Source organism: Perognathus longimembris, chromosome 9 (assembly GCF_023159225.1).
Source record: "Perognathus longimembris pacificus isolate PPM17 chromosome 9, ASM2315922v1, whole genome shotgun sequence".
Classification (NCBI taxonomy): Eukaryota; Metazoa; Chordata; class Mammalia; order Rodentia; family Heteromyidae; genus Perognathus; species Perognathus longimembris.
The window spans coordinates 47,201,820-47,228,939 of NC_063169.1; the positions used below are offsets into that span (position 1 = coordinate 47,201,820).

The 27,120-nt window shown below is 35.0% G+C and overlaps 1 protein-coding gene and 1 long non-coding RNA gene across 2 annotated transcripts in view; one reads left to right on the forward strand and one right to left on the reverse strand.

Annotated features, from left to right (window-relative positions):
* Themis (thymocyte selection associated) overlaps positions 1-27,120 on the reverse strand; it is a 160,226-nt gene that overhangs the window by 72,574 nt on the left and 60,532 nt on the right. Inside the window, exon 4 of the mRNA XM_048354052.1 lies at positions 14,341-15,389. Coding sequence (XP_048210009.1) covers positions 14,341-15,389 — 1,049 coding nt within the window. The remainder of the gene's footprint in view (positions 1-14,340; positions 15,390-27,120) is intronic.
* Positions 1,454-19,529, forward strand: LOC125357271. The gene is made up of 3 exons (XR_007212102.1): positions 1,454-1,466; positions 16,613-16,622; positions 19,419-19,529. It is a non-coding gene; the product is annotated as an uncharacterized LOC125357271 (long non-coding RNA).

Sequence of the window (27,120 nt, forward strand, 5' to 3'; positions counted from 1 at the left end):
CTCAGACCAAACACCTGTCTCTCTCACAAAAAGTCAGCAATGCTATTCTGTAGAAAAATAGAGAGCTATTTGTTTCTATACTTATTATTAATGTAGCTAAACACAATACCTTTTTCCTAGAAGAAATAACTTCATATCATGTAACAATAGTTTCATATAAAAGTATTCAAATTTATGGATCCCTTAGGAGAAAACTTATCAATTCTCTTTTGCTAGATATGTATGTAGAGAATCATATGCATATCTCTACATACATACACACACCCGCATGCATGCATATATACACATACATATACCCTTTATATGTGTGTGTGTATATATATATACATGTGTAGACATAGGCACATATTATTTTTTGTGTTTTGCCTTCAAAACCACCCTCTTATGAAAATGCTATATTTCTGGCATTGGCAGACACTAACATAGTTTCCCTGCTAAGGATAAAAGAGCAAAACATTAAATAGGCACCTTTCCATTGCACATCATGGGACCATAAGTGCCTGGGCTCTGTGGGGAGGAAACTAGACAGCAAGCCAGTTCTGACACTTACTGTGAACCTTAGCCCTTTGGGCAAGATTCCTGCTGTAAAAAGATGACCATGAAACATCTCTCAGTGCTATATAGGTCAGGAAAAACAACAACAACAACAGAAAATATTCAAACCCACTATGTTTCAGTGTTGGTGCCAGGAAAGACACAATTTTGTTTTTGTAAATTGCAATATATTTACTAATATAATCTGATGTTAGAAAAAATATTTCTGGGAAATGCTATTCTGCACTGTGTTTCTCTCTCCAAATGCTCTGCATTTTGAAGCTGTTCCCTGAAAAGCCTATGGCACCAATCAAATTGGAATTACTGCTTACCTCTACAGGACTACTCTCCCGAAGACTGATTACCTTTTAACCGTGACTCGAGATTTAGTTTTCATAATAGGAAATAACAGTTTCACAGAGTGGTCTGGCAGAGCTTTATAGAACAGCTTCACTCCGGCTGACATGGGCTTTTATTAACCATATTTCCTGTAGCTGCACAGACAATGAAAAATCCACTTCTCCGAGCAGAACCAATTATAACTGAACAGGTACACGTTTTTCCCTCAGCCTGGTCATGATGTCAAACGTTTGATTAGAAAGGTCTTGTGCTTTTAGCTAAATGAGGCTAAATTTCTTTCCATTTTGCAAGAACAAGCTATTTCTGCCTTTCATTGCACAATCTCTTAGTATCTTAATTTGGGTGTCTCAATGGCAAATAGAGTCATAAATGTAACACTCTTGAGATGGGAAAAACAATATTGTTATATTTATTTCAAAACAAATTGAGTTAGTTTCAGAAAAGAATTGTTTACATCTGTCTGGAAATGATGCACTGTGAAATACAAAAGGGTGTAGGCAAAGTAAATGTGAGAACAGGTAACCAAAGGAAACATGGGGTTGAGATGAGTAGCCACAGAGAGGAATCTAAAGGTGAATCTAGGTAAAATAAAGGGAAACTTTAAAGCTGAAAGGACAAAAAGTAGAAGGCATTGCTATGTGCATATCTAAGGGAATGGCGCAATCGTGACTAACTAGGTTTTGGACATGTGGGACTGAAATAGGGAGGGATGATTTTAAACAGGAGATTCTTAGAAAAGGCTTTCAGAGAATGAAAGAGAAGATGAAAACAGGAGGCTAGCTAAGATTACAGGTTTGAGTTACTGGTGCTTGATCAAGCCTCAGTTTTTTCCTCTATTTTTTATCTACAGTTGAACATATTAATAACACCCAAAAGGACACTTACAATTTAATAAGTCCCAACAAAAAGTTATTAACAACAAACAGCAATTACAAAACTTTATTGGAAAGACTAGAGACTAAGAATAGAAAGAAATATTTGTGAGTTGTATATTTTAAGTATGATACAATAGTAAATGTATAAATATGGGGCAAGTTATAAAGGGAAATAAAGAGAGAACAAAGTATTAACAGGATGAATGTCAAAGAAATCTTTCTATATGTAAAAATGATCAATAATAAGTCAGTGATGTGAATAACAATTTGAATACATTATGACCACAAACAAAAAGAAAAGATGATTTAGTTGGGCTCAATAATACAGACTAGAAATGATAATGATCTAAAGTAAGGAAGTATGCATTAATGCACCAAAGTACAACCTACAGAGTTTAATAATTGACATAGAAAAAAGATACTTCCTAGATGTCTGCATTAGGCTCCTCAGTAGAATATGTTAGTATTTCCAAAACCGAGCACAGATAATATAGCAGTTCAGATGTTCACTAGTACCTAGTTTCTTCCTAATTCCGTGCTTAGTAGAACATGACCACCTTTTCACCTCAGCATGGAGAAGAACTGTAATATTTTTTTTCTGACTAGTTAGAGAACAGATGAATAGAGACAGCTACTTCATATTTTTGTATAATATGTACTCTATCACACCTTAGTCAAACCATGATAAGTGACCTTCCAGGAGAAGAAGCCAGTTGCAAATTGGCATTTCAGACAAAAATTTCCTTTGATATATTAGAGTTCCATGAATTGAAGTTGCTAGTTGAGTCCCTTATTGATTTCTACAATTCTTCGATTGTCATTCCAAAATCTAAGTTATTCTTATCACCCCAACTACCTTAAAATGATGTTCATTTTTTCTACCTGGAAAAATGACAATCAGACTTATGATTTTGGAGAGTTAACCAATATTAATGAGCACTTCTATACCTATAAAATCTTCATTAGATTTATGTGAGGATTAAATGAGTTTATACATGAAGGACTTAATCGTTGCCAACACTCAGTTAATAAAACTGGTAGGTTCTTATCATTTGGGCTCTTTTGTTTTGTCCCCTGTATTTTCGGACTTCTCAAAGCAGAATTCCATTTTCAGCTTCACTCCTGGGCTGTCTTCACTCTTCCAATCCCTTTCTCTCATATATATAACATTTCATTTACCATCTATACCAAAACTTCTTTCTGAAATCACAGATCCCTAGTTAATGTCACACCATGTATCTTAGCTAAGACATTTTCACAGACATTTCAAACTGAGGATTCATTAAGCCCTAAACCTGTTCATGCAAAAGAAACTTTGTAGTTATGTCCTGTGACCCTTATTTTTGTTTTTGACTGAATTTTAATGAATTTCAGTATTACTCATTTTCATTCAGAAACAAGGATAGCACCTTTCTGTGTGGTTTCCTTATTCCTTACCTATTCCACCGATTTCATATCACATATTCTCTTGAATATGACTTCCATCTTTTAAGGCAGCATTCTCTCTTCTGTGTTATTGCTTTAGCTTTCTAAACAAGGCAGAGAGACTTCCCTGTCTGGTTGTGAGTTATCTTTCCATAATTATAGTTTTAATTGTTTTGTTTCAGTATGAATAATGTCACCATTTTAACTGTAGAAATACTAATTTAAAAATTATGGATTATCACAATCCAGTTTTAGTACCTTTTCATTATCCTGAAAATTCCCACTAATACATTTTCTATCTCTATAGACTTTCTTTGTCTAGATATTTTGTGTCTAAAATATTTGTTTCTAAATATTATAGTTATTTCCCTACTGGGAATATTAAAATGACTTCCATTTTTTTGTGTCTGTGAGTTAAAGTTCCTTAAAAATTAGAGATGTTCAGAAAAGTCTAGTCTTTTCTATGTGAAATAAAACTGATTTTGTTTTCCTTTATTTATTTCTGTAGTATAATAAAATATATTGCTTATTTTATCCACAAGGATGAGAAGAAAATGGAAATAAGGTGGTTTAAGTACTAAAGTTTTAGCTGTGAGCTAAGCATCTTACATTTCATTGCTTAAGAAGGGATGAGGATAAAGGACAAAATACACTCAGAAAACTAAAGAAAGGAAAGGATTACGAAAAAGGAGAAAGTGTGGGGGGGCAATATGGGGATTCTTCAAAGACATAGTAGAAATCCTTAGAAAATTGGCCAGAGAGACATGGGTTCAAAAATCATATACATTTGATAGTTGAAACAAGCATTAGGAAAAGTAAAATGAAGACTGAGTTCTTGATCTTTTGAAAGTGTGTAATGTGGCAGGAACTTTGTAATTTAGTGGTAAGTAAACCTCATATTCTATCCATAAAGGAGAACCCAGAGCTAAGAAACTAGGTAATTACACAGATATATCATCTGACCCTCTATGTTCTACTTTTGTATCATTGCTCTGTACTCTTGTCAATACAAGTCCCTCCCAAGGCATGACAGAATTATGCCTACACACACTATCCCAAAAATGTGATCTTTCTCCTAGATTGACCACACTAGCCATCACTCAGCATTTGACTATGTCAATGGCTTTTAACATTAACATTGATTATCACAGCAAAGGGCGCACAATTAAAGTTGTACATGTGAGGAATTAAAATTACAGTAAACGATTTTGAAATAATTACTGATATAAATAATTTTACTGAGGGGCATCTGGGCTGATTCCTTATCTTGGCTATGGTAAATAATACTACAATGGACATGGTTGTGTTAGTGTGGCCTTGTTTGTGTTCTATTGGAATGAAATGGAATTGCTGGGTCATAGGGAAGCTGCTTTCAGGAGTGATTGGACAAGCTTACATTCCCACCAGCAGTGTAGTAGAGATCCCCCCTCACCTTTTTGTCACATCCATTCCAGCATTTGTTACTGTTATTTTTCTTGACAATGGCTGTTTGAACCGGCGTGAGAAGAAATCTCAATATTTGAATTTGTGTTTCTTTCACGGCTAGAAATACAGAACATTTCGTTGTGTATTTATTGGCCTTTCTTACTTCTTTTTGACAAGTCTCTCAAGTTATTGCTCATTTATTAATTGGGCTGTCATTTCTTTGAGGATTTCCATTTCGGAGGTTTAATTTTTTGAGCCCTATTTTAGATATTAAACTCTTGTCTAATGTGTAGCTGGTGAAAATCTCACAAGAAAATGATGTGTTATCATTCATAAGGAAATGGAAAGACTTGGAAAAAATGATATTAACCAAAGTAAGCCAGCCACAGAGAAACATGGGTTGCATGGTTTCCCTCATTTTTGGTAGACAGAATGTGCCTATAAATCTACAAGTAAACATACTGGCTGGTAAGCAGTTTGATGCAAATGAACTAACTGAAGTAGAATAATGAAAAAAAAATTGTCTAAGCCCAACAAAATAAGTACCAGGAAACGAATACTCACAAGAGGATAAGGTGGGGCAAAGGGGAGAGGGAAAAAAAAATAATGAAGTAGGGAAGAGTGAAGAATGCATACAAGAATTGAGAAATAGGGCTGGGGATATGGCCTAGTGACAAGAGTGCCTGCCTCATATACATGAGGCCCTGGGTTTGATTCCCCAGCACCACATATACAGAAAATGGACAGAAGTGGTGCTGTGGCTCAAGCAGCAGAGTGCTAGCCTTGAGCAAAAAGAAGGCAGGGACAGTGCTCAGGCCCTGAGTCCAAACCCGGGACTGGCAAAAAAAAAAAAAAAAAAAAAAAAAAGAATTGAGAAATATAAGGGAAAGGGTGGGTCAAAGGGGGTGAAGATGTTGAAGTGATGACAGAGAACAAGATATGTTTTATACATACACTGTTTGTTGAAAGGAAAAAAATCAAACCCTAAACTTAAGTAAAGGAAGGGGTGTGTTGGGAAGATGGGTAAGAATGTTGAAATGGGTGAGAGTGATCAAGGTGCATGTATTCATAAACTGGTTTGGTGAATGGCAACTCCTTTGTACAACTACTTAAAGATAAGAAGAATATAAAAAATGATTTTTTTCTCTCATATTCCCTTCCCGTGGTTTTACCCCTGCTTTCACTGTATCTGATCTTAGTACCCTGGATACTGTGTATACATGTATTAGAACTAGGGAAGGGAAGGGGAATACCAAAATTGAGAGACAAGGGATAAAAAGACAAACCATTCCAAAAGCAATACTTACAAAACCATTTTGTATAAACCAACTGTATAACTTGTGGAGTGGGGAGGGAAAAGGGCAGTGGGGAGGCGGGGGAAAAATGAGGGAGGAGGTAACAAGTTGGGTAGGAAATGTACTCACTGCCTTACATATGAAACTGTAACCCCTTTGTATTTCTCATTGACAATAAAGAAGAAAAAAAGAGTATTAAAATATAATTAAAAAAAATAATTTAAGTGCAACATACAATTTGTGAGTAACATTTAAAGAAATACTAGACAATATTTTTTTCCATGAAGCACATTTTTTTCTTCCAAGATAAAGTAACTATGACTTAATCAATTTCACTGAACAACTTCAGTTAATCCCTAATATGAAAGTGCTAGAAACTATTTTTTATCTATCTCTGCCATCTTTTTATAACAATTACACACAGTTGTAGTTTTCCTCTAGTAGCAGTGATAGTTGTCAGATTTCCATGCACTATTTTGAGTTCCTTAACATGCCTGTTCATATTATCCTTTTTTGTGATACAAATCTCTATCTCAATAAAGAAAGATAAGTCTTCATTTTTTTCCTTCTGGTTTGGATTCAATCTACTTTATGTTAAAAAAAGAAACACATTGATAATTTAAATTTTAGTTCTACTTGCTGAAACCTTTTTCCAGCAAACCCCTGGATTGTTACAAAACAACTTCTACTGATGACAAAGTCTAAAAACTAAAATTTTGTTTCAAATAAAAAAATGTATAGGGCTGGGGATATAGCCTAGTGGGCAAGAGTGCCTGCCTCGGATACACGAGGCCCTAGGTTCGATTCCCCAGCACCACATATACAGAAAACGGCCAGAAGCGGCGCTGGGGCTCAAGTGACAGAGTGCTAGCCTTGAGTGGGAAGAAGCCAGGGACAGTGCTCAGGCCCTGAGTCCAAGGCCCAGAACCGGCCAAAAAAAAAAAAATGTATAAAGCTATATAAGGTTGACTGAGAGATTTTTATTAAATATTGCCCTCAGCTTTATATATAAAGATGAATTGGTATGAATAAGTTTGTCTTTATTTTTAGAGTACTTATGAGGCCCTCTTAATTTATTTAAGTTCAAAGTTGATTTCAATTTCCACTCTTTGTTTTGACAATGGTTTTATTTTTTCCTTCCTAAATTTCCTACTTTTTAAAATTTGAGGAAATCATTCATTTTTGCAATTCTGTTCATCCCCCCCGCCTCTTATTTTCTATTTTTAACCAGGAAACTTGATTAGGGAAGCAAATCAAACAATAACATGAATGAAAACGGTCCCAAAAGTTTTAAAAGTTGACTGCAAGAAAGAGGAACCGTAGCCCAACTTATCTATGCAAATGTGTAGTTTATAGTTTATTGATGTTTTACTCTGAAATAAATATTAGACTGATAAATACATTGATAGAAATTTTATATAAATCATCTTCAGAAACTGCAAAGCCAGCTGGAATTTCATCTTCTGCTTGTTTCCAACTTTTGTTTTTAGCTAATAAAGTAGAATTGGCCATAGTGAACTCAAAGAATATGACTTGCCTATCTAGTAATTGTGCACTCATCTTAGTGACTCCAGGCACTAAAACTTCTACTGGGATTTTGGGAATTTGTCAATTCAGTTATTTTTAACTTTGTAGATACTGTGCATGGAACATGCCAAATTTCTATTATTGCTGGTCATTTCAAACAGGGATTTCCATGTCGTGGAAATTTAAGAAAAGGCAAGGCACTCTAATTTGCATTAAAGCCAGAAATCTAATACAAAGTAATTGACTTCAAATTTCCCTGGATCAATTTTCTAATCTCCTGGAAAAATGTACATTTTTGTATAGTTAAGCAATAATCTCTAGCATTCAGAACATAATAATTACATGTTTTGGGGGGGTATTTTATTTTTGACACCACAGTTAAAGGGCTGGAAATAATATTCACTAAAGTTTTCATTGCTTCTCCATGGATGAAAGCATTCTCAGTTGCTTGAAAAGTTAAGAGGACCAGAATTTTGGATCATTGAAGTATTTCCAAGTGGGAGTTTACTTCAATCATCTTGGAATAAAATAATGTTCTTTAGACATAAACTCTCCAGAGAAAATTAACATTTCCTTCTTTGTTTGATGACTTGTTCATTGTTAGTAGAAGTTCTTTTAAAACCAGGAAATGTTTTTGAATGTCTTACTAAATTTAACTGGCTCTTCTAAAGCTCATTGAAACCAGTTTTCAGCTACCCAACTCTAGGTATTAACATAGGATATGTTATGCCTAGAGCAAAACTTTGAAAGTTTGAATTACTCTCTCACTTTGAGAAAACAGAAAGAACTCATAAATATGCCACACATCCCACTTGGCTTAGAGCTCTAAGCCAATTTTCCACTGTAAGTCAACCTGAGCCAGTTTTCAGCCTAACACTTCCTTTTTCCAGACTTAACTTTCTCCTATCTTTTTCACCTGTTTCTGCTATAGTTGGCTGTTTATAGATGAGGCTATTTACTAAACCAACCTCAGGAAACTCAAACACCATGACTTAGTCATTTGTGTATGTCATGGTCTAAGAACAATTCATGTACCTGCTAAGAAAACAATACAATTGTATCTTACAGTTAAAATTTGCCATTTTTAAGAAAAGGAGACTCTTAGTTCTTATTTATAGATTCAAACACCCAGCTTTTAAATGTGCCTATATTCAACCTTCATTGCCTTGAAAATTGCTATAATCTCTCCTAGAGAGAAAAGAGCTTTGCAACTTCTAGATTGAAATAAGAGGACATACTAATAGTATATTAGATATCAGTATAGAGAAGCTCAGAGGCATTTATAAATTCAAACATTCAATGAATTTAAACCACTAAGAAATGATTGAATTTAAACCATTAAGAAAAACAGGAGGAAATCATATTGCTTCTGACTGAAACCTATCGATAACAATGGGGTAAATGTCCTTCCTACTCTTCTCTGTTCTGAGATCTAGATTTAGCCGGAGAGCTTGGGCTTTTTTTTTTTTTTTTTAATATAACACATTTCATCCACTCTTCTGTCACTGCAGATCAGAAGTGTTGTTTTAGCACCACCAGCCGCTGCTAAAGAGCGTTCTCTCTGCACTTTCCAGGAACTATTGCTTTGCGTCTGCCCTTTCCAGCTCTCACTCTCATTCTGGTTTAGGGTTTCTTCCTGCACATTGCATGGTACCTAGCCATTACGGCCTCCTTTGTTCTTTGCCTTAATGTGTCCTGTGGGGGTTCTTGTCTGACAGAAATCTAGAAATTCTGGCAACGAAGTAGACTCTTGGGCATTAAGTAGCCAAACAGAGTTAGTGAAATGCAAGATTTCTGGTCCCAGCTGCAGTCTCTGAAGACATGGAATATCTCATCTTTCAACCAACGGATTGTTTTTCTATCTGGTTATAGGCCCTTTCATCAGAATGCAGAAGTTACATTTCTCCCGTGTGGTACTCAGAAGTCATAGTCATATATATCCTTGACGGGCAAAGACCCCAGCGAGTATATGTTCCTCCAAACTACCTGAAACCCCTTCTCACAGAAACTAACCTTGGAGGTAGTTCAATACCACCCCTGCATTCCTATGTTGATCACCATTTTAGGAACAATTTCATTTATGTAGCCATATTATCTTCATTTGATTAAAAAGCACAAATGCATATATCTTGAAGATATTATTTCTACATTATGACATATGTCATTTTAAGGGAAATTTGAAGGGTCATTTGGTAAATTCCCTCACCTGGTTTGATTCCACATATTATTACATAAACATTAACTATTGCATTTAACACATGCTAAAGTCTTTTCATGTAAAAATGTATAGAGCTGGAGGTAGCTTGCCATTCTTTTAAATATCCAAATCACATTGTCCCCTGACATTACTATACTTAAATTATTTCTCAAATTTCTACTACAATCTTTTGTTGTTGTTATTGCTTCATATCTATGTATCTATGTATCATATATGCTGAAGGTAAAGGATAGTTAGGAATAACCTTGGAAAATAATTCTTTCCATCACAACTAGTTTTTTTTAAAAAATAACTTATCCTCATTTATTTTTAATTTCCAAACTTCTTACTTGAACTTACAGTGTTTAGAACTGACAATGGATACTTTTTATAGATGAATTTGGCTAATACTAAGTACTTTAGATTCTTCCTCCTAAATGGCCTATACATCTGTCCTGTTACTTAGCAATGCAAGAAATGATCTAGTAAAGTTAATGATCCACTAGAAAAGCAAAAGTAAACTCATATAATGAAGCATCTAGTACTCTTTTCTATGCATGTAAAACCGCATTTAATGAACAAAACGAGTTTGAATGTTTAAACTCTGAATAACCCTCACAAATAGTTCTCTAAAGTTAAAGGAAGATTCTGTATACAATCCAAAATTCTAGAGGCTTGTTTTCAATGATTGCTTCTTGCATACAAAGCATAATGTTCTATCCAATCACTTCAGAAGTATTCATTATAGAAGAGGTTTAATGTAGATATTAGAAGAAACAGAAAAAAATATATTAAAGGGTGATATTGTGATAATAGGAAAGAGCTGGTTGGAAGACTTGAAAAAATAGATTATACAGAGATGGACAGATCTTATAAGTGATCCACTAAGCAGATTCATATCTTCACGGTAAGAGACCTCACTGAAAATGAGGTCATCTGGGCTGAACACAAGTAAATGATAGCATCTTAAGACATTTTAAGTGATTTCAGAAAAAAATAGTGCTTTATTTACTACAGAGCAAGGGAAATATATATTATTCTTTACTGTCTGAAAAATACTCAATTAAAGCAAGATCCCCCAACAACATCACATCTACTATCTCTTGGTATAAACTTTTACCCCCAAAATATCCTTTCTCAGACTCAAACAATGGTGAGGATATTGTAACAAGGTAGCAAGGAAGCCCTCTTTGCCATAAAGTACTTCCCATCATCTTCAAAACCATTTACAAATGCTAATGAATTTTCTGTAGATTTGGACTCAGAATTCAATGCCTGCAAGAAATGCAGGGTTTAACCAATAAACAAACAATAGTAAATAAAATTGATATGAAGTTCAGCATAGAAGAATTTAGTCAAGATTGTATTCATCTTCACTACCTAGAGGTAGTAATGTTGTTTTATAATTCTCACCCAGTAAAAAATTTAAATCATTTTCATCTGCCAAAGGAAAAAATTTAATCTATGAATAATAGATTACTAGTTTGGATTTTTTCCTCCTTCCTGTTCAGTTTCATTTCCCAATCTATAGGCATGGTTTTGTATCTTCTAATGTTCACACATTACAATAGCTCTATTATTAATAGCTCTATTATTTGAGACAATCTGACTTCATTTCTTTCTTCAGTGCTATTGTTTGAATGCATTTGTCCCTTCAAAAATTCATGTTTTGGAAATTTAATTGCCAGAGCAATAGTGCTGGGAAGTGGGGTTTGACAGGAAGTGTTAAAGTTGTAAGGGTTTTAATGGATTAATTTCTCTATAGAAAGGGCTGTTGGGATAAGAACCAGTGGCTTGTGCATGTAATACCAGCTATTTGAAAGGCAGCAATAGGGAGGAATGGTAGGTCATTCAAGGAGAAAAGTTCACAAGTTTCCATCTCAACTAATAAAATGCTGGGTGCAGTGGCATACACCTATCATCCCAGGTATGTGGGAAGTGTAAATAGCAACACTGTGGCCTAGCTAGCCTGGGCATCAGTGGTAAACTCTACTTGAAGAATAATTGAAAATCAAAAAGGCAAATGCAAGGCCTCGAATTCATACCTAAGTTCTCTCTAAAATAAAGGGGGTGTCAAGGCACATGGTTTCTGGGAGTGAGTTTTCTCTCTCCCTCTCTTCTGTCATGTGGAAACTTAATGTTCCTTCCTCATCTCTGGATAATGCAGCAACATATGGGACCATGTTGAAACCAGATACTGAACTCCTTGGCCACTTAAACTTGGACTTCCCATTCTCTTTTGTACTTTATAAATTACCCAGTCTGTGATTTTCTGTTATAGTAAGTTGAATCTAGAGCACCCATCCATCTTGTCCCTAATTTGGCTGGCCAGTTAGTTGATTGAGTCTAGAGATGGACATATAAAGCCATATGGCATTCTTTTCTAGTAATGAACCAATGAAATATGAGATGCAGAAACTCTAAGCAACCACGTCACCTGTATGACTAAAACTTTCCTGGGAAAATAAGAGCGATATGTAAAGAAAAGAAAAAGACATTCTGACCATTTTCAGTAGCTTCTGAAGCTTAGCTGTGCCCTTAATTTCTCCATGTACAATAAATTCATTATAAGAAAAGAAATTTTAAAAATCAAGAGTAGCTGATATATGGATTCAGCTTTCAAAGTGTTTTTTCTTTACTTATTTCCCCTTTCAATTTTATGTCCTCTATTACTGTTTATGTCATATATTACATTTTCATTGCTGTAATAAGTGACCATAAACTCAACAGTTTAAATATATTAAATTTATGGCCTCATTGTTCATAAGTGAGGAGACTGACACTGGTCTCACTGCCTCCTGTCAGGGTATTGTCATCTCTTTCTGTTATTATTGATTTCTCTCTCTTTCTCTCTCTCTCTGATGGTACTACTGTTTGAACTCATGATCTTATGCTTGCTAGGCAGGTGCTTTACCATCTGATCCATGCCTCTAGTACCTCACTACTGCATTCTTTCAGAAGACTCTTAAGAAAGAATGCTTGCCAATTTCTTTTCTAATTTCTGAAGATCACCTGCTTCACTTAATTCATGTCCCCCTTTCTCCTTTAAAAGTGTCCTCTCTACTCCAGGCTGCAGCTGGAAATGGGGTCTATTAAACACTGTGGTAAGAGGGCTAGGAATGTTGGTTAGTGGTAGCATGCTTACCTAGCATGCACAACGCTCTGGGTTCAATTACTCAGTGCTACATAAACAGAAAGAAGATCTGGAGGTGGTGCCATGACTTAAGTGGTAGAGTGCTAGTCTTGACCAAAAGAAGCTCAGGGACAGTGCCCAGGCCCTGAGTTAAAGCCCCAGGACTGGCAAAAATTAAATAAATAAACATTGTGATTAATTTGTACCTACCTGGATAACATAGGATAAACTTCTCATCTCAAGGTCTTGAATTTTACAAAAGCATGCAAAGCCTCCTTTGACATTCAATATAACATATTCATATGATCTGGGAATTCAGTTGGACACATCTTTGGGTGGTAATAACATTTTTCTGACCACAAATAAAAACAGGGAAATGATTCCTTTCTTCACATCACCCAATTCAGTACTGAATTATATCAAGGAGAATGGGCCAAAGACACTTTTCACAGGAGTATCAATCTGCTAACCAACACTACGGACTGTTTCTTTAAAATTTGAAATGATTACTCCTAAATTTTTATACCAAAAAAATTTCTGCTAGCTTTTTTTCCCTGAAAATAAATTTGGTAATCTTTATTCGATTTCTCCAGCATACATTCTGAATGCAGTATTTATATCTGCGAGGAGAAATGAGCATCTCAGCAGCCATAGCTGAGCCTTCAAGCCCAAGGCTACTGTGTTTCCAGAGTGCAGGGAACAATCAAGGCATCTCTCTTTGTTTTAGTAATTGTCTAGATTCCCTAAGCTGCTAGCATAGCATCTATCAGGACAGAATATACTTCTACACTCCCTGGAACCACCGCCTGATAAACAACCTGAACATCCTCATGTGAGGACAGGATCTCTCCAGGTAGACAGAAGGCAGACAAAGACAACAAGTGGAAATGAAGCTGAACCACCATCCAGAATCTTTAGAGTGGTGATGGAGTTGTTAATTCTATAATGATCTCATACTGTCTGCAATTTTATTGATTTTTGTTTTCCAATAGAACTGTTAAAGATTGCAATTTTGAGACAGACATAATGTGGGCAGATGCTCACATTCTCACGCACAGTGCTGCCAAGATATTTTTACATTTTTCTTCAGATAAAACAAAATGAAGACATGTGTTAGAGATGCATGTTACCAGAAACTTTCCAGAAAAAAAGGGAGTTTATTGTATGCTCATTTCCTGTATGAAGTATTAAAATAATTTTATCCAGGAAAAATAAGCCACTTTTGCTCATCCAAAATAAAAGATACCTGCCTCTGAAACAGCTTATTATGCTTTCTTAATTGTCAAACCCAGTGGGAAAGAGCAGTTTGGGCCATTACATCCAAATGCCATCCCTGCGATTTCTCACTCAATGCAGACTCCCTGCCACATCGACTGGTTAAAGCATCCAGATACAAAATACTGCCACAGCTTATGCTCTGACGATGTTCATTCACCGACTGTGCCTCGGAAGGGCTCATTTCAAATATGGCATGCAAGTAAGAGAAAAGCAAACTCAACAAAAGACTTCAAACATATTGGCTCACGAATAAAACACTCCAGGAGAAAACCTGGGAAGTCACAGTCTTACCTTGGGAGATGTCGGCAGATTCACACTTCTTTCTTCTGTTAGGGTCCGCAGGGTTATCTGGGTTTCCTCGACCGAGGGATGTTTGGGGGGTCTTGGCGGGGGGTGTAGGAAAGAGCTTTCGTATCTCCGCATCATGTAATATTGTTCTTCTGTGATCTCTTCCACCAGACTTCTGACTAGAAATGAACCTGTATCCTTAGACACATTTTGAACTAACTGAACAGTCATGTTGGAGCGGCCAGCAGGAATTTCCCAACATTCCCTGGGGTTGTCAAAGTCACTTATTAGTAAATAAGAGTCTGTGATATCTTCTTCCAGCTGCAGACCGGGGGTGGAAGCCAAGACATCCTCTTCCATAGAAAGATCTCGCACAGACACCTTCACATTGAACGGCAAGCGGAACTGTTGGCAGAGCTCGGAAATCTGATACTGCTTCTTATCATGAATCACCTCTACAAAGCCTCCGTCCATGTACAGAGGGAGCAGCGCTGCCTCCCTGGACTTGGTGAGGATTTTCTCACAGGCCAGCACATGCACCACTTTTTTAATTCCCTCACTGAAGACTTCAGTGGTCTCTGAGTGCTGCACTAGAAACTGGTCCCCGACGGACACCGAGGACAGCCCCTCATGAAGGGGGTAGAAGGCTTTGGTGGCCACCACATGGAGGGCCTCCTTGTCACTCTTAGCTATCTCTAGGTCATAGGCCGTTGGGAATTCCCTAGGTCTCCTCTTGAACTTGCCTTTGTAGCTGGTGGGGATCAAGAAGTGTCTTTTAGGGAAATTGCTTCTGATTTCTGAAGCCAAGATCCTTGACGCCTGGTACTTTTTCTGAATCACAATGGTTTTCCCAGGCTGTAAAATACTTCTGGACAGCTGGTTCCTGGGAGGTGCTTCTATGACTTCAGCCACAATGGGAAAGTCTTTATGGGTCATTTCGACAAGGTCTTCGGTGGATAAAAGCTGAAGAAACCAGTTAGCATCGTGAGAGTCAGTAATGTCCTTGACTTCGACATCTAAACTGGGGAGAATGCGGACAATATCCTTCCGAACTGAAAACAAACAAACAAAAGACAGGCACATCATATGCCAAAACGTTTTCTAAGATTCTCCTAGTGACAAAGATAATTTTAATTTAGAAAGAAAATTCAAATGATTAGAATACTGCAGTTTTTTAATGTGACTTTCTAGATTTGGAATTTGGGAATCTATGTTGAAAGGAATACAAGTGTGTGTGTGTGTGTGTGTGTGTGTGTGCATGTGTGTGCATGTATGTGTGTATGTGTGTGTGTGTGCCAATCCTAGGGCTTGAACTCAGGGCCTGGTTACTGTCCCTGAGGTCCTCTGTTTAAGTCTAGCATTCTACCACTTCAGTCACAGCTCCATTTCTGGCTTTTTGGTAGTTAATTGGGGATATGAGTCATATGAACTTTTTCTGCAAGGGCTGGCTTCAAACCTCCATCTTCAGCCACCTGAATAGTTAGTTTTATTGGCATCAGTAACTAGCACTCAGCTGAATTCAATTTTTTATATAAACAAATACTATTAGACCATACTCAATTAAAAAAGAGAGATTGACTGTTCCCTTGGGCTCTGTGCATCTCATCCAAATCATGAATAATAAATACTTATATGAATATGCATGTAGATCTCTATGTGAAATTGATGTCATTATAGTATTTTATAGCATTTTAAGATTTAAATTTCAATAAAATTATTATACAAGAGGGTTTGATACTTTAGACAAAATCTTTTATCTGCAATGCCCCAAGACATACTTTTTTTAATTTGCTTTACTAGAAATCAAACCAAGATATGCATTCTGTGTACAAAAGCTTTTCCTGTGAGATAAAGCAATGTTGTAAAATTATAAGATAAAATAATAAGTATTTAAGAGTAACATAACAAAAATGGATAGCAAGGTAGAATCTTTTTCCAGTGTGATAGTTACTTCTTTTTTTTTTCCAGTGCTGTACGTCACCTGAATAGAAAGAGTAGGAGCATTGGTTGGTCTGTGACCAACCACTCAGGAGATGAGGAAGTCTGGTGGGTACCTACAAACTCATCCTTGGGACAAAGGAATCTTTTTAAGATTCTACTCATCCGAAAAGTCTTCCTTTGAGACTATAGAGCAACCAAAATACTGTTGCAAACCATTCACCTACTCTTCAGGTCCCACCCATGGTATTACAATAAAAAATCTTAAATTCAAAATAAAGTTTTGTGTTGGAATTAATACATTTTTATAAGTTTTTACATTTTTTTCTGATACAAGTTTTTGTTTTGTTTGTATCTATCAAGGGATTTGAACTCAGGCCCTGTGCATTGTCCCAGAGCTTTATTGCTCAAAGATAGTGCCCTACCACTTGAACAACAGCTCCATTTCTGGCTTTTTGGTGATGACGTGGAGATGAGAATCTCATGCACTTTCCTGCTTGGGAGGGCTTTGAACCATGATCCTCTGATCTCAGCCTACCGAGTAGCTAGGATTACAGGTATGAGGCCACTGGTTCCTTCCTGACTAACACAAGTTTCACAAGCATTTTCAGGATCCAATATTATTTCCTAATCTCTCTAGATATCATTAGTATTCCTTTTTCTATGTTCTGAAAATGAACAATTTGGAAAACTTAGGATATATAACTTTCTTTCACAAACATTACTTTTCAGGTTAACTTTTTTTTTGCAGTTTCACAGATTAAACACAAGGCCTCCTGTTTGCTAAGAACTCTGTCCCTTGAATCAGGCCTCTAATCCTATGGTTTGTAGTTTAATAAACATATTTAATTTTTGTACCAATAACAAGATTTAAGTTTCTAAAATCTGGGTTCTAAGAAGCCTATGATAATAATCTCAACTCTTAGGATCTGAAAATGAACTGATTAAGGAAAAAAGTTTCTTTTTCCTGTTTTGTTTTAGAATTTTTACAGACTTCAATCTATCGGAAATTGTTGATTTATATTTTTTCTTCTCAAGAAAACAAAAGAATATTTTTTGAAGCTGTGCCTTTACAAATTTCACTATATAGAATATATGTGTTATCTGACAGAAGTCATAGAATTAAGGTTTTCAGATACTGAATAAAAAAGTAGTGATGGAAAAAAGCCAGGTGTGGTTGTGTAAACCTATACACATCGCTACTACAGAGATGGATGCAACTAAGGGAAGTTAGTGAGATATTATCTCAAAAATATTCTAGATTTTAATGGACCTAGTACTTGCATGTTATTCTTCTGGTCACAAGAATGATTAGATTGACACAATAAATGCCATCAAGTATTTTCTGGAATCTCTGAATCAGTTCACCAGGACACCTTGGCCTCAATGCAGGCTGAATCCCAAAATATATTTGCTTTGGTGGATGCGTTGGGCCAGCTATGGACAATAGAGAAGGCCTCCAGAACAGGCTATCCAATCTCTGTACCAAATTTCTATATCTAATTTATTGACTTATCTTCAATACTTCCCTTTTCAAGTCTTCTGAAGTTATTATGGTCAATCTCATTTCAATAACATATCAACAGCACTTGTAGATTTGGGCTCCCTTGGCTTTGATCTGTTTTCCTCACTTATTTTCCTTATATCTTTTTTTCTCACTTTTTCTTGTTTTTTTTTTTCTCTTGTCGCACCACCCACTATTCAAACACATGCCTTTTGGTGTGTCTTAGTTCTCTTCCTTGATCTACACTCATGTCTACAGAAATTTTACAGTCTCATGTCTTCAAATATCATCTATCTGCTAAGGATTCCACAGAATATAGATCTAGTGAAGTCATTCTCCTGAATTGCATATATCTGTTTCAGATCTTCTTTGGGATGTCTTGTTGCTGTATTAAAATTAAAATTCTCAAACTAAATTATGATTTCCCCATCCTTCTCCAAGCCTGGTCAATCTGGATTGTTTCTCTATCTTAGTTATTGGATTTTTTTCCTCCTTGTTTAACTTATAGAGCTCTCTCTTATAGAGCTTCTCTCTTTTTCTAACATATGAAGTCCGCTACATCAGCCCTTTCCTGATCTATGCAACATTATTCCTTATCTTGTCTGTGGTGATGGTTTTCTTGTCAGAATCCATACAATCAAACCTTAAAAAGACTGGCCAGAGATCTCCTGAAATGTCAAAACAAGAATGGCTACTGTCTGTCCATAGGTCTACAACTTGACCATTTTTACTCAAAAGTAAAGTCTTTACCTGGTCCATGATGTTACTTAGATCTCATACTCTACTACTGTTCTTCACTCTAAATCACTTCTATCTCCCTGCATCTCTTCATTTTCCATCACGGTTTGCACTCCATGCTTCTGATTGCTACGTCATTTAGCCAGACATAATCTCCCTCAATTCCTCCTCCCTTTCAATTCTTTTTTTTTTTTTTTTTTTTTTTTTTTTTGCCAGTACTGGGCCTTGGACTCAGGGCCTGAGCAGTGCCCCTGGCTTCTTCGCTCAAGGCTAGCACTCTGCCGCTTGAGCCACAGCACCGCTTCTGGCGGTTTTCTATATATGTGGTGCTGGGGAATCGAACCTAGGGCCTCGTGTATCCGAGGCAGGCACTCTTGCCACTAGGCCATATCCCCAGCCCCCCTTTCAATTCTTAAATATTATAATATCAATGAAATCTTCTTTAAGTATTCTTTTAAAAATTACAACCATCTCTGCTCTTTGGCCTTCTTTTTTTCCACTTTTCTATTCCTTTAGCTTCAATCATTCCACAAATGTGAGTATTTATGGTGCCCATTTTCTATAATTTATTTCCTGAAATTGGAGCATTTATTCCTATAGACAGAAGTCCCTAATTATTTTGTCCAACAATATATCCACTGTCTAGAATGGTGTCTCAATCATAGCAGATATTTACTAACTGAATTAAATGACTATAACCTAATTGTCAGCACAATGTACCAATGTGATCATGAAAAGAAGTGATTAGGTAAACAACTAGAGCTCCACAAAAAATTTCACCATGTGAAAAATGTTTGCACTGTTAACACTCTTGGCATATCTTGGTAGACATTAAAAGATTGTTTAAAATGTGTTACTCTCCAAGAGAGGGAAACAGGAGGAATTTTATCATTGTTGTTAGGTTTTGTGTACTAGGTGAAGTTCCTAGGGCATACACCGTATGGTTACTGTATATGATTTTGTTACACTGGATATTGTATATATGCTTATCTGAACTAGGGAAGGGAAAGAAAAATGAGGGAAGGTGTAACAAATATGATAAGAAAAGTACTCACTACCTTACTATGTAACTGTACCCCCTCTGTACATCACCTTGTCAATAAAATTTAATAAAAAGAGAAGAAAACGTGTTACTAAAGGTGATAGTTATTTAATAATCTATCCAATATACTAAGTACTTGTTGAATTTTGACAAAATAATATAGATGTTTAGGAATAAAGATGTGGGCAGAGTAAATTCTTTCTTATCCAAGGTTTTAGAAAAATATAGCAGGTAAAATTGCCATATGCATGCCAAAAGACAGTGAAATTTCACATGCAGTATTCCCTTAGACTGATCTCAAAACTCAGGTCACAGAATGAACCATTCACTACTATTAACACTAGAGAATAGATGAATACAAAGGCAAAACTTACTACAAGTAGAAACGATTGTAGAAACTCCACAATTGTGGAACATGTAAATAAATACTGATTGCTTTCTGGTGGTTGAATGTATAGTAGCTTGAGGCTGTGTTATCTCCAGAAACTCCACCATGTTGTCTGTCTGATGGTTGGAGAAAAACCCCCTTGTGATTTGGGCAGGATAAAAGGGAAAAACAAGCATTGTAAAATATACTCAGGTGACTCTGATCTCCTTTAAAAAGACCTACCCACAAGGACAACAATTTCACCACATTGTAACCATCATTTTTTTTTTTTAATCATAGCCTAACCACCTTGGAAAAAGGTAATTTCCCTCTTTTATCCACTAGTGGTCCCTTACATGGGAAAAAGGAAATACTCAACTCTGACCCCTTTTATCCTCCCACAGAGGGAAGGGGGAATTACCAACTTCAGCCCCAACTAAACATTCTGTGTTCCACAAGGGTGAGAAAAACTTGAGAAGACCTAATGAAGGGCACATCCCAGATACACAGGCTCACTAAATGACCAAAACCTCATTAAAAGGTTGTAAAATGATCACAATTTGTCCCCTCCATCAATAAAACACAACTTATAACTACATCAATGGGGATCCTGTACAATAACTGGAGAATGCCATTTAAGACCCTACTTAAGACAGAGTCTTAGAAATATTCACAAGAGAAAACAAGACAAGGACACTACAAGAAACCTCTGACACATCTGACACCTACAATTAAAGTAAATAGTGAAAGCAATCTATGTCCTAGCCAGATAAACATAAAACTTCACACCACAGGGTCATAGTTTATTTCCATTGAAACACCCTGTTTTGGCTTCCCCCCAAAATTTACACAATATGTTAAAAGAAAAAGAAAACACCTGAGGAAACAAAGTAGATATTCAAATTCATATAGAGAAGAAGTTTTGGAAGTGTAAGACCAAGAATTTGATGTGTGGCTAATATGGAATGGGAAAGGGGAACACAAAGAAGAAAAGATGAGTAATGTAATCAAATTGATGGAATATTATAAAGAAATGATAGAAACAGAATGAAGAATTACGTTGATGAATTACTCAATAGACCAAACACTGCCAAGAAAATAATCAGAAACTTGGAGATAAACCATGAAAAACTTCTTCAATGGGAAAGTAAAAATGGCTGAAACAAATGGAACAAAATATCCAAAAATTCTGGGATGTTTACAAAAGATGTTGCATACGTGTAATGGTTATATTGGAAAGAAAAGAAAGGAAAGGAAGAGTAGTGATGTTGACAACTATTTTATTCAATCTGAATAAAACCAGAGACAAAGAGAAAACATGGAGCCAGGGAAAGGAAAAGAAGAAGAATAGAGGTAGGATGTAAACAAGAATTATGCCCAGAAATCACACAAGAAAGAAGAAAGAGGTGAAAACTATTCAAACTGTAAGTAACCTTCTGGACTTCCTTTCTTCACCCATTTTTTCCATTCTTTTATATTTTCATTTTTTAATGAACCTTGACAGATTTTTTTATTATTCCAAAGGAGAGATCCCCTTTATGTAATTCAACAATTAAAAGAAGGTGGAGGAGAGAGTTAACAACTTTTTTCAGTTATTTCCTGGTTCTAATTCCTGAGTCTGGTGCTTTTAATATTTGTTAAGAAATATAATGTATTGTCTTCTCATTAATGTATACTGCTACATAGAATAAAGAAAGAGTGTTAGATGAAGAATAAATGAAGAAAAATAGTATTTTACTTTTATTAATGCTAGATGGCAAAACATCAGCTAGCCTTGAGCAATGGAGAAAGGCAAAGGGAAACCTAAAATGGCAACTAAGATCACAAAATCTGTAAGAAATAATATTGTGATCAAAACGTCCCAACTCACAGGTGTGAACTAAGCCCTGAAGACTCAACCTAGGTAGAGGAATTTCTCGGGTTCCATTTCAATGAGCACTTGAACTTCAAATGCTAATACTGTTTTTCTTTCCGCAGTTGAACTTTTCAATCTATTGAAAGTATATTGGTAATAGTTACTTAAAGGTTTTTTACTTGGCATCTCAGTCTTTATTTTGTGCTTATTATTCTAAGTCATTTTCTCCACAGTCAATTTTCAGTCACCTTGGGTTTCAGGAAGGAAATCACTTCTCAATAACAAGGAACTAAAACTTTAGTCCCTTGAAACTAAAGTCTTGTAGGACAGATCATCTTTAAATGGGGATAATTGCCAGTAGTGATAAGGTTGCACCCTGGAGTCAGAGAAATCATTTCATAGGAGCCAGATTGCTCTCCTCAAGTGATGGCACTTACAACTACTTCTCCAGAATGTGGAGAGCCAGAACTGAAGAAATGACCAGCCAGGCAAAATCTGTAATCTTAAACTGTGTATGTCTTTGTCCTGTGCCCCTAATTCTTCCTCTACTTGAACCTAATGCTCAGATCTGTACCCTGAAGATGGCTGCAGACAAACTAAACTATATTATCTTCCTGTGGCACTGAGTCACATGTCTCCTTTTTCTGCCATATTCCTTTCTCTTTCTCAATGCTCAATGCCTAAATTCTCATGACTCATGGTCAAAGGCACGACTAAGTTTGATCAGCTACACTTACTTTCCAGCAACAGTAGGATAAAACTTGTTTAAAATATCACAAATAAGTGGAATAACTGACAGTAGTGTTATAATAGATAATTAGGGGGACACTTTGTTGTACCATATTTTTGCTATACATAAACTTATGTTGCTTGAAAGAGGACTGAGTTGTAAATAGATATACTAAATGTATACAGTAAACTTTAGGCCAACAGACTAAAAAAAAAATCTACATTGTCATTGATACACTGAAAGAGAAGACAAATGGAACCACATGAAAGACTCAATACTACCGTAATTGGAAAAAGTGGAAAAATAGCACAACTAAATTAGGAATAATGATAAAACAGAAACTGTGAAAGACACAAAATAATAGTTCAATGGGAGGAGAAGCTGAGGAATGAGTCCACCATTGTCTACAAATCAGACAGATAGGTTACAAATTTATTGGGAACTCAATCTGCCTAATTTCTTTTATACCAAATTCAAATTAGAGATCTCATTTTCTGTTAAAATATTAAAACAACATTATGTTCTAGTGTTCTCTACTTTTCTATTTGCTTCAATTTTTTCAACATAAAAAGTTGAAATAATGGCACACTTGTTTAAAAGTCACAAAATTCTTTGAAAATACTGTCTCAAGTTTTTACATTGGAATAAGTTTAACTTAAAAAAATTTTTTTTGGTTGTGGGACTTGAACTCAGGGCCCGACTGCTGTTCCTGAGCTTTCTTTGGTGGATACTAGTGCTCTACTACTTTGAGCTATAGCACTGCTTCTGGCTTTTTAGGTGGTTAATTGGGCATAAGAGTCTCACACACTTTCCTGCCTAGGCTGATTTGGAATATAATTTTCAGATCTCAGCTCTATAAGTAATTAGGATTACAGGTGTGAGTCACTAGCACTGGCGTAACTAATATTCATGACAGATATTACACCTAAAGATCTCTGCTAAAAGAAAATAAAGCATTATTTTTGTTTATCTTAGTAAACATGGTATTATAAAATATTTTAAATATAAAGGATAAAATTAGAACCATTAATAAATTCATATAAAATTTAGATTTTTTTACTGCTTTAATATACAATATGGATATATTTAATATAATATACAAAAATGTTTAATAGAACCTTATTTTATGATACAAATATATTATATATTATATACACATTTATATAATGTATAATTATATAGTATAAATGTAACATATAACATACAGTTTATATAATTTACATAGATATAATATATAATACATGATATTATATATATAGTTTTGTACCACAAATTTTTCAAACAAGCATTTGCTACTGGAAAACATAATCTTCTCTCAGAGGACATATAGATAGCAAGCTAAATTTAAAAATGTCACTTTCTGAAAAGTTCTCTGACTTCAAAATTATAGATAAGAAAGCAGAAACTCAGCAGGAGAGACATTTCTGGAGGTATCTATTACAAAATTTCCAACTTTAAGCTAGCAGAAATATATGTTTAAACAATCCTAGTTTAAACTTCCCAAATTTCTCTTCTGTGTGAACATGAATTTATTCTGGCTGAAAATACTTTGGATTTCCAAAGTGGGCTTCTGTTAAAAACAATTTTGTTTCCATTTTTCTCTAGCAAATGAAGACACATTCCCTTTTTACACTGCTGTCATTTTCCTATATCTTTATCTTTGTACCTGTTCTCTCAGAGAAAGTCCCCCGAATGGGCTGCTTTTCTACATCAACTATTGCAATCACTCTTTAATTGTTAGACTTTTGAGGACCCCACAAAAGAATAACTTCCAAGAGAAGACAAAAAAATTACACTTCATTTTAGCTGGCATTGAGCCAAATATATTTTTTGAACAAATAATACTCAATGGTAGAATACACACTCAGTTCAAACTCAGCACATGAGAAACTATCCTTTTCAACTAAACCTAAATATCTCTAGTTTCATGCATATTATTACCAATGATGAAGATTTATTAGTTGCATATTTTCACTTTTTAAGTTTGATTTCGTAGTCAGTTCCTTTCCCAAGGCACTTCTCTTACTCAAAAATACTATCGTAAACTTCATCTCCATCTCACAAGTCTTGCACATACTCATGAATTGCTTTGTTATGTTTTTGCATTTCATTATACTCTGCTACATGGTAATTATGAAACTTAACTAATAATTTCTAAGTTTTGCATTGGTCTAGACTTAAAATTCAGTTCAGAATCAGCTATTTTATCTACATTTCCTTTGTAAATATTCTTTAAATTATTTTTTTCTGTTTTGTTCAGTTTCATTTCAACTGAAGAGAAGCTAGCTTGTAGATATCCATTTTGTAAATTTTTTTTATTTAGCTTGTTTGCTCTTCAGATAAAGCATTTCAAAATTGCTCTCTATCTTTAGCAGCTGAAACAAAAATTGTGATGACCCTTTATGAGAAATCAAGAGTCAATTTAAATGAATGCACTTGATTCTGGTCTGAGCTAAATATAATATTACTCCAACTTTCATATTTTCATTTAGTTTTTAAAAACTAAGAAAAATTCATTATACTAGGTGAAACATTCCAACATATTTTCCATTAATGTTTGTCATGGTTAGTTGTATGCATATATTTGGCTAGGCTGTGATATCTAAATATTTAATCAAACAGTTACCTGGTGGCTGTTATAAAGAAATTTTATAGATACAGTTAACAGTCTAAAATTAGTAGTCTTACAATAAAGAATTCTGCCCTCTGTAATGTAGCTAGGTTTCATAGATGTGGTTTATAGTCTTACAAGAAAAAACTAGGCCTTTTTAGAGCAAGGCTCAAGGCTACAGCAGTAATTCATGCCTAAGTTTCCAGCTTGCTCACCTGACCTATTATAGATTTAGGACTTATCAACCCCTACAACTGCATATTACTTTCAAATAAAAATATTATATGTAATATTTTTCTATTAATATTTTATAATACCATGTAATTCTATAATAATTATTCTAACAATATAAATATGTATAACATAAGCATATAATAAATGAATATAAACTAACTAGAAAACATTAAATATAGTAATATCTTAATTGTAATGTTACATAATTACAATTATATATTTTGTATTATATAATTGTGCTGTACATAATATGTATAATATATATTATCTAACCTACCAACACACATATAATATATAATTTTATATATTACAAATGTATTATATTTTATTTTATAATATATTTTTCATATAACAATAGTAATTACATTTTTCATGGAGAATATTGTCTGATAAAACATTATTTGGTAGTGCTAAAACTAAAAATTTGGCTGGGCACTGGCAGCTAATATATATAACCACTGCTACTCAGAAGGCTCAGATCCATGAATTGTAGTCTGGAGTTAGCCTGGGCAGGAAAGTCTGTGAGATTTTTTATTTCCAATTAGCCACCAAAAAGCCAGAAGTGGAGCTGTGGCTCAAGTGGTATCATGCAAGCCATGAGCATAAAATCTCAGGGCCAGTGCCTAGGCCTAGTTCAAGACCCAAGACCAACACAAAAGAAAAAAAAGTAAAATAAACAAGTTTAAATAATTAAAATACGTTCCTTTGCTTGCTGTTTGGTTTTTCTATTAGAATTAATAATGCACCCTAAAAGACAGAAATAAAATTGATACCAAGTCATGAACCTGTTGTTCTAAATAGCATGCCACCATAGTATTTTCGTGACTACATTAAGAAAAGCATCTATAATAAAAATAGAGCCTGTTATATGCATATAAATGGTAACATTTTTGGTGCTATGAAATTCATATTCTTTTTTAATTACTTAAATTATAAGAACTTCACAATAATTCAAGTCTGTCACAGTGAGAAAGGAATGAATTATGTTCATTAACAATATTTTACTTTATTCATATACTTCCTTTACTGAATAAATATTAGTAGGATATTGAAACAGAAGTATTTGAGCATTAAGAAGGTAAAAATAAACATGGAAGAAGTTCACTCTGAGCTGTATATAAGTGGCTCATGTGTGTGTATCATATCCCTTAGAATTCTCCAAAGCTTTTGGAATTGAAGAGGAAAGACTCCTCTATAAGTGGAAATGAAGTCAGGGACTTAAAAACAAGGAGTTTATTCAAATGGCTAAGTAAACTCAGGTTTCTGCTCTGGACTTGAGAAGGTAAATGGCCACTTTACCACTCTGTGAGTGAAAGAACTAAGACACAGAGGATCTTAAAACTGGGAAAGTAGGTATTCTGAGGAGAATAGAACCATGATTCTGAAAACAAAGGATTTTAGTCTAAATTCATAGGGCTACTTCCCCACTCAGATTTTAAAATTTCATAAATGCCACAGATCTTAGGAAATTTTATCTTAAGTGAACCTAAGTCTTGGAGGAAAGTTCACTGAACCTGAGATTGCAAATGCCCCAATAAAAGAGCTGGCATGATGAAGATTAAAATCCACAAAAATTTAGCTTAAATGTAAGTTTATACCTTAAAAAATACATCACAGGTAAATACAAAATAAAGGGCAGATGATTAGCAGAAACAACTCATAAATAACGACAGGCCAAAAAACAAAACAACAACAAAAACCAAGGAGATAGATAAAATGAAAGTAACAACAGAAAACTTTAAAGAAAATCTAAAATACTCTCAG